Source organism: Rhinatrema bivittatum, chromosome 5 (genome assembly GCF_901001135.1).
Source record: "Rhinatrema bivittatum chromosome 5, aRhiBiv1.1, whole genome shotgun sequence".
NCBI classification, from domain to species: Eukaryota; Metazoa; Chordata; class Amphibia; order Gymnophiona; family Rhinatrematidae; genus Rhinatrema; species Rhinatrema bivittatum.
The window spans coordinates 93837423-93853842 of NC_042619.1; the positions used below are offsets into that span (position 1 = coordinate 93837423).

Sequence of the window (16420 nt, forward strand, 5' to 3'; positions counted from 1 at the left end):
GGGGGGGTCGGGAGGGTGGGGGAAGCTAAGGGGTTAGTTTTAAAGGGTCGGGGTGGGTTTTTTTTTATCAGCTCGTGCGCAGCCGATAAAACCGCTATCAGGCCCAATGAAAAAAACCCCACATGTGAATTGGAACCGGAATCCGATCCAATTCCGGTTCCGATTCACATCTCTAGTTCTGAACATATTAGAAATTCCAGTGCTATTATCTGGAAGGTGATTGAGGGTGTTTGGTTGTGGATGAATGCATTATTGACTGTGTGTGTGGAGGGGGGGGGGGGAATTGAGTGGGATGGGTGGAATCATGGAGGTGTATTGCAGTGGTCTAGGTGTTGTCCATTTTATGGAGGGGAAGGCAAAGGCTGGGGAGCCCCACCCTCAATGTATTTAATATTTATGGATATATGTTTGGGGCTTTTCTGGGATAATGGCTATCATTAATATATCTACGTTTAATGTAGATGGCATTCATTCACCCATTAAGTGGAAGAAAATATTGTCTGACCTTCATTGGCATAAAGCTGGTATTGCATTTTTGCAGGAGACTCATCTGGATGCTGAAAAACATGGAAAGCTGCCTAGGGAATGGGTAGATCAATGCTATTTTGCCTCTTTTTCAGCCAGAAAGAGAAGAGTGGCAATCCTGATTAACAAAAAGTTACTATTTGAGCTTGATCACCCATTTACAGATCCTGGTGGATGAATTATAATGATCTTGGGCATGCTGTATGGCATTAAGCTAAAGAGGGTGAATGTATATGAACCTAATCAGTATGTTTTCACTTATCTACTTGCCAAATTGATTGCTTGGGAAGGAAACTTGTTAATTCTGAGTGGGGATTTCAATATTACTGATAATCCCATAATTGACTGTAAACCGGCAAAGACCTACCAAAAAATCAAGCTGACATGGGGGTGGGCTTTATGTGCCAGGAACTGGGATTAGTTGATACATGGCGTATGTTACATTTAGGCAATAGGGTTTCCCTTTCTATTCCCATGTTCACATGACGTACCCTTTTCTGATCTTTCTATGATCATTATGCAGCTGAAGTTGATGTTGGTGGGGTGGGGGGAGAACCAACTGAGTAGTGGATGTCTTCACTTTTATATCATGATAAGGAGTTCAAGCAATTTTTGTGCTTGCAATGGAATGAGTATAAATCCTTTAATGCTATTCCTGGGAATGATATTGAGACCTACTGAGATGCGGCTAAGGCTGTCCTTAGAGGATGTATCATTGTTTATCAAATTGGGAAATGGAGAGAGGAAAGGAAAAAAATATTAGATCTTACTAAGCGCATGGCTTATTACAGGAGATCGCACTCTCAATCTCTGGATTTCAGTATTAAAGAGAAAACTGTTGAGACTCGCAAACAGAATAATAAAGCAAAATAGAATTTACTATTTTTTCAGTACAAATTATTTCAAGGAGGCAACAAGTCAAGCAAGTTTCTTGCCTATCTGTTGAAACAATCTAGAGTGAAGCCTGTTGTTACTCAACTGCAGTATAAGAACATAAGAACATAAGAACATGCCATACTGGGTCAGACCAAGGGTCCATCAAGCCCAGCATTCTGTTTCCAACAGTGGCTAATCCAGGCCATACGAACCTGGCAAGTACCCAAAAACTAAGTCTATTCTATGTTACCGTTGCTAGTAATAGCAGAGGTTATTATCTAAGTCAACTTAATCAATAGCAGGTAATGGACTTCTCCTCCAAGAACTTATCCAATCCTTTAAATAAACACAGTTATATTAACTGCACTAACCACATCTTCTGGCAACAAATTCCAGAGTTTAATTGTACATTGAGTGAAAAAGAACTTTCTCCAATTAGTTTTAAATGTGTCACATACTAACTTCATGGCGTGCCCCCTAGTCTTTCTATTGTCTGAAAGAGTAAAAAACCGATCCACATCTACCCATTCTAGACCTCTCATGATTTTAAACACGTCTATCATATCCCCCCTCAGCTGTCTCTTCTCCAAGCTGAAAAGTCCTAACCTCTTTAGTCTTTCCTCATAGGGGAGCTGCTCCATTCCCTTTATCATTTTGGTCGCCCTTCTCTGTACCTTCTCCATTGCAATTATATCTTTTTTGAGATGCGGCAACCAGAATTGTACACAGTATTCAAGGTGCGGTCTCACCATGGAGCGATACAGAGGCATTATGACATTTTCCATTTTATTCACCATTCCCTTTCTAATAATTCCCAACATTCTGTTTGCTTTTTTGACTGCTGCAGCGCACTGAACCGACGATTTCAATGTGTTATCCACTATGACGCCTAGATTTCTTTCTTGGGTAGTAGCACCTAATATGGAACCTAACATTGTGTAACTATAGCATGGGTTATTTTTCCCTATATGCATCACCTTGCAGTTGTCCACATTAAATTTCATCTGCCATTTTGATGCCCAATTTTTCAGCCTCACAAGGTCTTCCTGCAATGTATCACAATCTGCTTGTGATTTAACTACTCTGAACAATTTTGTATCATCTGCAAATTTGATTACCTCACTTGTCGTATTTCTTTCCAGATCATTTATAAATATATTGAAAAGTAAGGGTCCCAATACAGATCCCTCAGGCACTCCACTGCCCATTCTCTTCCACTGAGAAAATTGTCCATTTAATCCTACTCTCTGTTTCCTGTCTTTTAGCCAGTTTGTAATCCATGAAAGGACATTGCCACCTATCCCATGACGTTTTATTTTTCCTAGAAGCCTCTCATGAGGAACTTTGTCAAATGCCTTCTGAAAATCCAAGTATACTGCATCTACTAGTTCACCTTTATCCACATGTTTATTAACTCCTTCAAAAAAGTGAAGCAGATTTGTGAGGCAAGACTTGCCTTGGGTAAAGCCATGCTGACTTTTTCCATTAAACCATGTATTTCTATATGTTCTGTGATTTTGATGTTTAGAATACTTTCCACTATTTTTCCTGGCACTGAATTCAGACTAACTGGTCTGTAGTTTCCCGGATCGCCCCTGGAGCCCTTTTTAAATATGGGGGTTACATTAGCTATCCTCCAGTCTTCAGGTACAATGGATGATTTTAATGACAGGTTACAAATTTTTATTAATAGGTCTGAAATTTCATTTTTTATTTCCTTCAGAACTCTGGGGTTTATACCATCCGGTCCAGGTGATTTACTACTCTTAAGTTTGTCAATCAGGTCTACCACATCTTCTAGGTTCACCGTGATTTGGTTCAGTCTATCTGAATCATTACCCATGAAAACCTTCTCCAGTACGGGTACCTCCCCAACATCCTCTTCAGTAAACATCGAAGAAAATAAATCATTTAAGCTTTCTGTGATGGCCTTATCTTCTCTAAGTGCCCCTTTAACCCCTCTATCATCTAACGGTCCAACTGACTCACTCACAGGCTTTCTGCTTCGGATATATTTTAAAGTTTTTATTGTGAGTTTTTGCCTCTACAGCCAACTTCTTTTCAAATTCTCTCTTAGCCTGTATGGGGGAGTTGAAGTTGGACAATACAGGAAAGATAATGTCAGGTCTTGAATCTTTTTTAAGCAATTGTATACTACGAAGGTATATCAGAAGGAGACCGAGAGTAATTCTTTCAAAATTTTGTTTTTCAACTGATCTCTAAGGCTGACAGGCTAATGCTGGATGCCCCAATACAAGAACTGGAGATCAAGAGGTCTATCCAAGTGTCCAAATTGGGAAAGGCCCTGGGGCCTGATGGATTCAGGGCTGAGTTTTATAAATTATTGGGAGATCATCTATTAATACCTTTGAAGGATACGTATGGAGCTGCATTGGGAGGAGGACGTTTTAATAAAGGAAGTGCTTATACTAAAGCAGGGTAAGGATCTTCTTCTTGAGTCCTATAGACCCATCTCATTGCTCAACATTAATATCAAGTTGTTGGCATTAGTATTGGCACATAGGCTCACTAGGATTATAAAAGAATTAGGAACGGGTTTCTTAGTTGGTAGACATTCTTCATGCAATTTGTTGAAAACTTTGATGGTCTGTCATGTCGTTAACAGGGATTATAAGGATGGGTTATTAGTCAGTCTAGATTTGGAGAACGCCTTTGATCGAGATGAATGGTCTTATATGTGGTGGGTTTTTTTTTTAATTTTCTATTTATTCCATTTTATAATTATGTCAAGAATAAACTTGAATTGAAACACATACTTCTTAGCTTACAATTATCAATATTGAAACCACAATAGAACAATTATATATCCCCCTATTAAGTGTTTACAACAACATAAAGATACATTTTAAGGGATAACTATAATTATTAGCTACTAAGCATAGGGGCGGATTTTAAGAGCCCTGCTCGCCTAAATCCGCCCAAATCCGGGCGGATTTAGGCGAGCAGGGCCCTGCGCGCCGGTGCGCCTATGTTCAATAGGCCTACCGGCGCGCGCAGACCCCGGGACTCGCGTAAGTCCCAGGGTTTGGCGAGGGGGACGTGTCGGGGGCGGGCCCGAGCCGCGCGGCGTTTAGGGGGCGTGCCGGCAGCGTTTTGGGGGTGGGCCCGGGGCGTGGCCGCGCCCTCCAGACCCGCCCCCAGGTTGCGTCCCGGCGCGCTAGCAGCCCGCTGGCGCGCGGGGATTTACGCCTCCGGGAGGCGTAAATCCCCCGACAAAGGTAAGGAGGGGGTTTAGACAGGGCCGGGCGGGTGGGTTAGGTAGAGGAAGGGAGGAGGATTCCCTCCGAGGCTGCTCCAATTTCGGAGCGGCCTCGGAGGGAACGGGGGTAGGCTGCGCGGCTCGGCGCGCGCCGGCTATACAGAATCGATAGCCTTGCGCGCGCCGATCCAGGATTTTAGCGGATACACGCGGCTACGCGCGTATCTACTAAAATCCCGCGTACTTTTGCTTGTGCCTGATGCGCCAGCAAAAGTACGCCTATTCTCGCGGTCTGAAAATCTACCCCATATTATTTAAGCCCTCAAATAAGGTCCAAAATTTACACAAACTAAGGAATTTTTAATTTAAACAATTTTATGATAGAGGGGGTAGCATTATATCACTTTTGATAGACTAGTTACACTTATTAGAAGCACACAGTCAAGATGCAATAGAAGAGGACAACACATTATCTTTCTTAGAGGTTATAAAGGTTATTAATTGAGAGGGCTGAAAAAACAAAAAAGAATTGCCCTGGAACTTAATCAGGCATTTACAGGGGAATTTCAGCAAAAATAGCCCTCCCAATTCTATAATTTGAGGTTTCAAAAGTAGAAATTGTTGACGCCTCTTTTGCGTCGCTCTCAAAAGGTTGGGGAAAATCTGGACTCTGCAGCCTAGAAAAAGATCAGTTCGATGGGAGAAATATTTTTTGAAAATCCACTCCCTTTCAGATTCCAGCATAAATACTACAATCAAAGTAGATGGTGTAGCAATATTCTCCTCTGATTGCTCAAGGACTGCTGAAATGTCTAAATTAGGAGTTTCCCTGGGTACCAGAATTTGAAAATTATCCGGATCAATTCAGTTATCTTCCTTTGCGGAATAAAATAAACTTTTGGGGTAATTGAAATCGCTTCTTCTGTGTTATTTTTAAGATTTCAATCATATATTTTCTCCAAAGTTCCTTTGGAGTCATATAAGGGAGTTTAGGAAAATTGATACAGCTCAAATTCCTTGCCCTCTTCTGGTTATCCAGATTCTCTATTCTCTGTTGTAATATTTGATTTTCCTTGATTATGCTGAGTTGTATATCATTCATGCTTTCCAATTTTACTTCAATAGGTTGTAGCTTTTGAATAGTTCCAGCCATTTCCTTTTCAGCAAATTCCATTCTGGCTTCCAGTCTCTCAACTTTATTCACAGTAGTTGTTATTTGACGAGATATATTGTTGTTAGTCTCCCTTATTGCTTCCCATATTGTCTCAAGAGTAAAGGTTGAGGGCCTTACCAGTTCACAGATAATACCCATTTCTTCTGAGTTTCCAAAGCTTCTTTCTGGTGTCTCCCTTCTTTGCAATTGCTGTAGTGCTTCAGGTGAAACAGTTCCTGTCTCCCGAGTCAGTTGGTGTTGCACTGATTCCCTTCCCTCCGTCGATTCGTACTCCGGAGGAGTCTTCCGATGTTCCAGTGCCCCTGGTTCTTCTCAAATCTGACCGGCCCGTCTCTGCGCTGAGTTCTTGGGAGGGAGTCTATCTTCCGGTGAGGATTGAAACGTTTGCTCAGGGACGACTTTGGACCCTTCTTCCCTCCGAGAGTCGTCCAGCGAGCCCATCACCGGGCACTCTGCTCCCTGGCGTATGTGGTGGGTTTTATCAAAGTATAATTTGGGGGAACAGTTTATTAATTGGATCCAACTATTGTATGTGGGTCCTCAGTCACAAATTATGATTAATGGGGCATTGTCAGAGGTTTATCATCTGACTAGAGGTACCAGACAAAGTTGCTCTTTGTCGCAGCTCTTGTATATTCTGACATTAGAACCTTTGGCTATAACATTGAGATCTTTGGATAGTTTCCAAGGGCTGAAAATTTGAAACAAACAAATTAAAATAAGTTTGTTCACTGATGACATATCGTTGTCTATTGTCTACCTCCATGGATAGTTTACAAATTATAATGGAATGCACACAGCTGTTTGGATCCTTTTCGGGATTAAAAATAATTTACAATAAATCAGAGGTTTTTACCTTGGATCCAGCTTTGCCAGGTAGATGGGGGATTAGTCTTCTTTTAAAATGGACAACAAATACTATTAGATATTTGGGTATCTGGTTGGCTCACTCTGTGAATGAAGTTTATTGTTTGAATGTTACTACCATGCCTAGAAAACTTAAGGCCTTGCTTAATAGATGGATGCATTACCCACTTTCGTTAATGAGTAGATGTGTGGTGGTTAAAATGGTGATTTTACCTACATTTTCTATTGTATGCAAATGTTGCCTATTTGGATAAAGGAGTTGGATATTATGAAATTTATGTTTAAATCTCTTTTTATTAAGAAATTTAAATCAATGGTTTCAGGGTTTATTTGGGGTAATAGACAGACTAGGCTAAAGGTGGGCCTATTAAGGGGTGATAAGGAGCAAGGAGGGCTGGCGTTACCGGATCTATGTATTTATAATGTTGCTTGTTTACTACGTTACATTCAGGACGATGCTCTGGGATGTAATAAATATGATATAGAAGGGTTAATGGAGGAATGGATGCAGCCTTATAAACTAATTAATATGTTCCATTATTCAAAGTATGTGGTGAGTACATTGCATCATACAAATTTCTGGTTCAATGCCTTGTGGAAGGCATGGAAATGGTGGAGAGTATTAATATTTCCCCATTTTTACTTTTTGTAGGGAATAGAGATTTTCCCAGTGGTCTGGGGGCATCGGTTTTCCATAGCTGGGGGAGGAAGTGATTGTGCTGTCTGGGTCAGTTGGTTGACTTGGAATTGAATTATTTATAGTCTTTTTAGCAGTTACAGGAGAGTTGGTCTCTATCTAATAAGCAGTTCTTTGGTTATCTCCAAGCACGTCTCTATTGTTTGAGGGTGTATGATGGTGATCTTTTGCAAACAGCTCTTTCTGTTTCTGACGATGAGGAAACCTTTTTAGATACTGTCTCAAAGTTCAATAAGATTGGTATCTGGGTTCCTTTCCTTAAACTCTTTCAATGGCCCATTTAGTTAAGTTAGTGGAACTTTGGAAAACAAATTTACAGATGGATGTAGGGGTCGAAGATATATTAGCTGCATTTGGGGCTGTATACAGGATTTTGAAGGCAGTGAATCTCAGAGAAATTCAGTTTTGTGTAGTGCATCACATTTATCTCACAGAGGCAAGGGGAGTGAGATAGATCTGTGGGACTCAGAGATATGTCTTAGGTGTAGAAAGCAAAAACTGGATTTGTGTCACATATTCACAGAGTGTCATAAAATTAAGTCCTTCTGGTTACCAGTTTTAGCATTTCTGGAAGGACGGAAGGGAGTCTCTTTTGATTGCTCTGGTAAAATGATATAACTTCACTTGTTTGAGTGTGCTGATATCTGGCTAAGTGGAGGCCAAAAGGTTTTGAGTATCACCTTTACTTTGGCTAAAAATGTGATTCTCTCCTCATGGAAGGAGATGGGGTGCACCGACTGTGAGGAGTTGAAGGAGTTTGATGGCAAACCACTCCATGCTGGTATCATTGCAGAAGAAGGAGCTTACCAATCCAAAATCTTTGCAAAATTTAAAAGGGTATTTTTCATTGTGGGAAAAATTGGGATGCAGTATATAATGGGTCAGAATTTTTGAATCTACAGATGCAAAGTTTTCAGTAACACTGCAGTGGAAGTTTCATCGGAATATGACTGAGAGTGTATGTGAGATGAATGGGGTGAATGGGGTGATTGGGTAATGAATGGTGGGAAGATGGGGAATATAATAAAATTCATATGGTAACATGTTAAGCATAATTTTCTGCTATTATTTCTTCGTTGTTTATGGTTTTCTATGATATCTGTAACAAACGTCATTCACATATGTTTGTTAAGAATGTCTCATCATAATAAAGAGATTAAAAAAAAACAAACCCAAAAAAAACCATGCTTTGCGAACAAAAATGTTTTTCATACTGGGTAAATTTAACATCAGGACATGTTAGAGAGATAAAGTTCCTGGATGGAATAAATGACAGTTTTATGGAGCAATTGGTTCTGGAACTGACAAGAGAGGGAACAATTTTAGATCTAATTCTTAGCGGAGAACAGGATTTGGTGAGAGAGGTAATGGTGGTGGGGCTGCTTGGCAATAGTGATTATTGTTGCGTCTGTTGGTCTCAGACGGCTTTGGCCCGTATGCCTTACCTTGTTCTCGGCTCCTCCCGCTTACCTTGGAAAAATGGCTACCGCCGCATCTGCAAGCTGCCCTCTCCGGCATCCCCGGAATGGCTATGGAGTTACCTCCTGCCATGTTCCTCTCAAGGGCCTACTAGGGTGCGTGCGCTACCCACGTCTTTATTCCAGCATTGGCGCGAACCTCGGGGGCATCCCCCTCAAGTGACATCACGCCATCCGGGTATTTAGCCTGTACTTGTTTGCTAGCTCATTGAGTTAGCAAGGATTAGTCTCGGCCGGTCTAAGCTACTCTGCCGCTTCCGTGCTGCCGCTGGAAGCTCTCTCTCTGCCCTTCGGGGTATTGTCTAACCTGGGTACCTGCTCCTTGGGGGCCCTCTGCTTTATTTCAGGTGCCTTACTGGGATCAGGTATTCGCTCCTCGAGGGCCTGCTCTCCCAGCCTTGGTGCCAGTACCATCTACTTCAGCCTGGTGGAGTCGCCAACCTACAGCTACCATCTAGTGAGTAATCTAACTCTCAGTCTGTCTCATCTACAGCTTTGCCATGCTGGGAATCCTACACCGGAATCCCCTATACCAACGTGGTGAGACGGGTTCCCTCTGCCGAGGATCCTGGGACTGCTACCTCTGGATCACCTCACTACTGCCACCTCTGGTGGTACACATCAAGCTGTACAATAAAAGAGCTAAAATCTGTGTTTGTGCATCCTGAGTCTAGCCCAGTACTGTGGCTCCCCAGGGGGCTCCTCCCCGTGGGCGTGGTCATCTGCCACAGTACCCAAGAATCCACCCAAACACCGCTAAACCATAACAATTACAATATGATCAAATTTGAATTAATGACAGGAAGGGGGACAGTAAGTAAATCTACAGCTCTAGTGCTAAACTTTCAAAAGGGAAACTTTGATAAAATGAGAAAAATAGTTAGAAAAAAACGGAAAGGAGCAGCTACAAAGATAAAAAGTGTGCAAGAGGCATGGACATTGTTAAAAAAAATACCAAGCTATAAGCACAGTCCAGGTGTATTCCATACATTAAGAAAGGTGGAAGAAAGGCAAAACGATCACCAGCATGGTTAAAAGTTGAGGTGAAAGAGGCTATTTATCCAAAAGATCTTTATTCAAAAATTGGAAGAAGGATCCAACAGAAGAAAATAGGATAAAGCATAAGTGCTGGCAAATTAAATGTAAGAAATTGATAAGACAAGCTAAGAGAGAATTTGAAAAGTAGTTGGCTGTAGAGGCAAAAACTTACAGTGAAAGCTTTTAAAAATATATCCGAAGAGAAAGCCTGCGAGGGAGCCAGTTGGACTCTTAGATAATCAAGGGTTTAAATGGGCACTTAGAGAAGATAACACCATCGAGAAAGATTAAATGATTTATTTGTTTCAGTGTTTACTGAAGAGGATGTTGGGGAGATACCTGTTCCGGAGAAGGTTTTCAGGGGTAATGATGCAGATGAACTGAACGAAATCACGGTGAACCTAGAAGATATGGTAGGCCTGATTGTCAAACTGAAGAGTAGTAAATCACCTGGATCAGATGGTATAAACCCCAGGGTTCTGAAAGAACTAAAAAATGAAATTTCAGATCTATTAGTTAAAATTTGTAACCTATCATTAAAATCATCCATTGTACCTGAAGACTAGAGAGTGGCTAATGTAACACCAATATTTAAAAAGGGCTCCAGGGGTGATCCAGGAAACTACAGATCAATTAGCCTGACTTCAGTGCCAGTGAAAATAGTGGAAAGTATTCTAAAGATCAAAATCACAGAACATATAGAAAGAATTGGTTTAATTAAACAAAGACAGCATGGCTTTATCCGAGGTAAATCTTGCCTCACAAATCTGCCTCACTTTTTTGAAAGGGTTAATAAACATATAGAAACAGGTGAACCTGTGGATGTAGTGTATTTGGATTTTCAGAAGGCATTTGAGAAAGTTCCTCATGAGAGGCTTTTAAGAAAAGTAAAAAGTCATGGGATAGGTGGCGATGTCCTTTCGTGGATTAAAAACTGGTTAAAAGACAGTAAACAGAGAGTAGGATTAAATGGACAATTTTCTCAGTGGAAAAGGGTATAAAGTGGAGTGCCTCAAGGATCTGTACTAGGACCTGTGCTATTCAATATATTTATAAATGAGCTGAAAAGGAATACGACGAGTGAGGTAATCAAATTTGCAGATGATACAAAATTATTCAGAGTAGTTAAATCACAAGCAGATTGTGATAAATTTCAGGAGGACCTTGTGAGATTGGACAATTGGCTTCCAAATGGCAGATGAAATTTAATGTGGATAAGTGCAAGGTGATGCATATAGGGAAAAATAACCCATGCTGTAATTACACCATGTTAGGTTCCATATTAGGAGCTACCACCCAGGAAAGAGATCTAGGCGTCATAGTGGATAATACTTTGAAATTGTCGGCTCAGTGTGCTGTGGTAATCAAAAAAGCAAACAGAAGTTAGGAACTATTAGGAAGGGGATGGTTAATAAAACAGAGGATGTTATAATGCCTCTGTATTGCACCTTGAATACTGCGTACAATTTTGGTCACCGCATCTCAAGAAAGATATAGTTGCGATGCAGAAGGTACAGAGAAGGGCTACCAAAATGATAAATGGGAGGAACTGCTCCCCTATGAAGAAAGGCTAAAGAGGGTTAGGGCTGTTCAGCTTGGAGAAGCGACAGCTATGGGGGGATATGAAAGAGGTCTTTAAAACCATGAGAGGTCTAGAACAGGTAAATGTGAATCAGTTATTTACTCTTTTGGACAACAGAAGGACTAGGGGGCACTCCATGAAGTTAGCATGTAGCACATTTAAAACTAATCAGAGAAAATTCTTTTTCACTCAATGTACAATTAAACTCTGGAATTTGTTGCCAGGGATGTGGTTAGTGCAGTTAGTGTAGCTGAGTTTAAAAAAAGGTTTGGATACGTTCTTGGAGGAGCAGTCCATTACTTGCTATTAATCAAGTTGACTTAGAAAATAGCCACTGCTATTACTATCATCAATAGCACGGGATATACTTAGTGTTTGGGTACTTGCCAGGTACTTGTAGCCTGGATTGGCCTCTGTTGGAAACAGAATGCTGGGCTTGATGGATCCTTGGTCTGACCCAGTATGGCAATTTATTATGTTCTAAAAAAGGCTTGTTTTTTTGTTCGATATTAACAGTGGTGTTAAATTGCATTGAATTTAGCCATCATAAAGCTGTTTCATTTTCCTCTCTCCTCAGCAGTGGCATACTAAGGGTAGATGTGGGGGCAAGGTGCACCCCAGGTGACTGCCAGGAGGAGGGTACCAGCAAGAACGGGGTGCCATTGAGATGAAGGTCGGGGGCCGGCAGAGCCCATCCCACTTGTGACAGAAGGAGAGGAAGACAGCTGGACCGCAAGCGGTGGAAGACAGTGATGAGAGCGGCCGGATAACCGCAGGAAGCTAAAGAGGAAGAGGGCCAGAATGACTGCACATAAGAGGAAGGGGTGTGTGAGTGTGGGCATGTATGTGAGTAAGAGATTGGGAGCCTGTGTGTGTGTGTGTGTATGGGAATAAGGAGATGTGTATATATGTGTGTATGCGAATATGAGATTGGGAGCTTGCATATGGATATGGGAGTGTGTGTGTGTGTGTGTGTGTGTGTGTGTGTATAAGTAAAAGACTGCGAGCATGTGTTTGTGTGTGTGTATGGGAGTGAGGGTGCGTGTTTGCGTGAGAGGGGGAGCCTGTGTGAAAGGGAGTGTATGTGTGAGGGAGAGACAAATGGAAGGAGCCTGTGTCCAGGGGTGTGTGAGTGTGTGTGCAAATGAGAGAGGGAGCCTGTGTGAGAGAGAGGGGAACTGGAGATCACTGGGGGGGGGGGGGGGGGTAGGATGGAGAAGTGAACCTCGGGGGGTGCCAAAGGAAGTAATCCCCTTGGGTGTCAAATACTTTAGGTACGCAACTGCTCCTCAGTCATATGCTGCAGGGGGCTCTGAAGGCCTCCTGGGAGCATCCTGTGAAATTATTTTAAGAAAATAGAATAATAACAAATTATTCTGCTCTGCTCCATTCAGTGAGAGAAAGGTTCTTAAAAAATCCATCATATCATGTAGTCCTTGATATCAAATTGGTAGGTCATCACTGCTTTTCTGACATTGCTTGTGTATATTTTTTCCTCTCTCTCTCTTGCTCCTACATTCTTCTTTTCATCTCTTGAAAACTGTAACTTTGATATATTTTGGGTCTGTCCCAAAAATACTTTCAACCTTGTTGAGTTTCTTCAAAGACTCCCTCACCTTCTCCTCCCCCTCCCTTTTTTAGTCCTTCCTGACAGAATATTCTGACACCACTTTTACCCCACTCTATCTAAAAACCTCACTTTTTCCGCACTGCGGCAAACAAAGGCACAATTGTGACTCAGATCGCAATAAAAGGTGTGGGCTAGCATTATGGTGCATTGTTTCTAGATGTGGGCTTGATGTGTGACCTGGTTCTTGCTCCTGGGCTCTGGTGGGACTGGCATTTCTACTACATTGATTCTGCTCTCTCTGGTACAGATCATCATTGTAGCAGGAGAAAAATGGGAGAATAATCAACATTAAAAGATGGCAAAAAAGTACATGGGAAGGAATAAGAAGCAAGAATTTTCAGCAGAATTCCAAAACTAACCAAAAAACCTGGACTATCCATGGTTCCAAACACATCAAACAGCTAAGATTCCTTTTGGCAGGGCAAATTCATGCTTTGTTATCTCCCTATTTTCTCTTCGTCTCCCCTACATGATTCCCCAGGTGATTCAGACTCCTCATTTTTATGCCAGCATCCTACGCTCACAGTCATCTTCCCTCTCCCTTGGGACCTGAATACATAACCTGCGTGTAGCACCCACACCCCACCAGCCTCACTGGACAGATAACAGAAGCACAGGACTCAGATACCAGAGAGCATGGCACTGCAGCTGAGTGACAGGGCAGGTCCTAGAGCTGTATCTTCATTAACCTTGACGAGGGCAATAATGAGCTTCCCCAGGGGTCTTTCAGTTCTATGGGTACAAAGGGGCTGCAAGCTTATTTTCCATCAATTGCCCTTTGAAAATTCCACCACTTCAGACAATACGGCATGAAGTACCCATGTACTAGTGCACTGAAGCAGACCTAAAGTAGGTGTTGAAAAGTGCACATGGGGGAGGTAATTTTCAAAAGGATTTATGCACATAAAACTGGGTTATAAGTGCATTCATGGACTTTACACACATAAATGGGCTTTTGAAAATTGCTGCTTCTGTATTCATAACTTCTTTGAAAATTCAGTCTATAGGGCTGAATTTTTAAAAGGTTGTATGCACGTAAATGGGCTTTTGAAAATTGCTGATACATGCTATTTTTACGCTTGCAGCTCCATTGAAAATTCACTCCAGAAACTTTTAAAATGAAATATCCATGCATACTTTGCCTCCCCAACCTGACTTTGTCCACGTTCCCCCATGGCTAAAAGTGCCATGAGGAAGGGTTTGCAATAATCAGACTGCATTTTACAGGGATCACTCGCTTACCCATAGAAAAGCAACTGATTATTGCCCCTAAATGACAAGGAGTTGCTAATATACATATGTTTTAGTAAGAACATATATATTTAAATTAGAGACAAATTCACACAAATAATGATGTTTCCAAAACCCAAATCATGATTCCTGCATCTGTCACTGGGCTGAATTTTCAGAATAGGAATTCATACTCTATCATCAAACATGTGGCAAATAAGTCTGGAAGGGTGAAACAGGCTTGAACTTGCATTGCCTTTGATGACATAGTTGGAGTCATTCATTATATCTCTGGCCAGTCCAAAGTCACATATTTTCGCCACTTTCCCATGGGTCACGAGTACATTCCTGGCAGCAAGGTCTCTGTGAATGCACTGTCAAAATAAGCATGTTAGTACCGGGCAAACTTTTCTATCACAGAATATTATATTACTAAAAGACAAGTAATATTATCAAATGTGATTCAGCATCTCGAAACTGTGAGTAAATAGGCTCTTTGGAATGACAGGGGCATTCTGCGTGTGTTATGGCTTTTATTGTAGTATCTCCATAGCCCACCCTGCGCATGGCACATTAGCAAGGCAATTGGCCACAGAGCAAAAGACACCCAGAATGAAGTCAGATTTTCGTTCTTGTTAAATATTTGACGGGGTTTTTTTTATCAGGTGAAAAATGCTGAACAGTATTAGAAAACAACATTTTTCCACACAGCACAAACACCACAGACAGGGACCAGGTATGGTTCCCTACCCTTTCTTTACAAAGCATCTGAACTCTATTTCTAAAGACACCCTGTCTTTAGGGCTGGGGGTGGAGGGCAGGGAGGAGGGGAAACGAGGAGAGTTCTGCATCTAGAGTGGAATTCTCCTCCCAACTAAGGTGCCAAACAGTGAGAACAGGGATGATGGCCTTGGTCATGCGAAGGATTCGCCACTTGGAAATGCACGGAATCAAGCAATAGACCGCAGAATGGCTCGGACATCGCAGAGTCGTTTTGCTCACTGCCGAGTCAGACCTGACCCGACAACCTTGAGCTTAAAGTCTCTGTATCCAGTTACTTTTCTTTATAATTTGGAAACGCTCGTGTCATGGACTAAACCGGAGTCTTTGTAGTTTAAGCCACTTTTAAAAGAGCCAACAAAATACTCAGTTTAAGTAAATGTGTTTTTGAGACCATACAAGTCTCTTCCTCAAATGTAACAGCTGAGGAAGGGGCCTGCATGTTCTCGAAAGCTCCTGTAGAAGAACAAAGTTTTGTTGGCTCTTTTGAAAAGACTCCAGCTTTCTCCAGGGCCAGTGTGGCTAGTAAAATGGGATCAGAGACTAAACTTACCAGTTTTGATTCCAGAAATTCCATTCCTTTGGCCACTTGATATGAAAAGCACAGAAGATCAGCCAAAGTAAGAACATTCAAGCCCTCTTCTTCTCGCATTCTTGTGTTTTCATATTTAATTTCTTCTGAAAATAAAACAGACCTCATTTCTACAAAAGCTTTTATGTTATTCCAGTAAATCAGTTTTACTTGTTTTGTATTGGAAAAATACTCAAACACTGCGTTAGATATTGCAAAACAAAAAAAAGCAGAAGGTTAAGATCCAAGATGATTTTAATTAAACTGCTCTACTAGCAAAGTAAAATCAACAGATTAAACCAATACAGCCTGGTGCACCCCTATAATAGAGAGCCAAAAGTGATTCCAATTAAAAACTACAAACTACATAAATATAATCAGAAATAATTTAAAAACAGAATCTGTTGAGATTTAGGTGCCCTAAATAAGACAGCAATGGTTTCCATAGAAGCTGTAGATTGTACTGCACTATGGCTGGCGCCCCGCTATTCTCTTAAGCCCCTTTTCTGGTCTGTAGTCAGGCACATGTTTCTTATTTGACCGGGCTCAGCTGTGGATATGCTGAGATTCAAACATTGCTCTTACTGATCAGCATCCAAAATAAACTTACAGGATGCTTCCAGAACAATGAGTCATGAAAACAGGGTCAAGAGGGACAGTGACCTCACAGCTTCTCAACCTGCACTTCATTTTTCCCGCAGTTCACAATTCTGCAAATTCAGTATCTGCATACCTGGGAACTTCTGAGTTCT

The 16420-nt window shown here is 41.5% G+C and overlaps 1 protein-coding gene across 2 annotated transcripts in view; it reads right to left on the reverse strand.

Annotated features, from left to right (window-relative positions):
• FLT3 (fms related tyrosine kinase 3) overlaps positions 1 to 16420 on the reverse strand; it is a 223348-nt gene that overhangs the window by 11427 nt on the left and 195501 nt on the right. The window contains exons 19-20 of one of the 2 annotated variants that reach the window (XM_029602605.1): positions 15651 to 15772; positions 14569 to 14691 (exon numbers count right to left, since the gene is read on the reverse strand). In XM_029602605.1, the coding sequence (XP_029458465.1) occupies positions 14569 to 14691; positions 15651 to 15772 (245 nt within the window). Of the gene's footprint in view, positions 1 to 14568; positions 14692 to 15650; positions 15776 to 16420 lie in introns of both variants that reach the window. The other variant, XM_029602604.1, reaches the window with a different exon arrangement.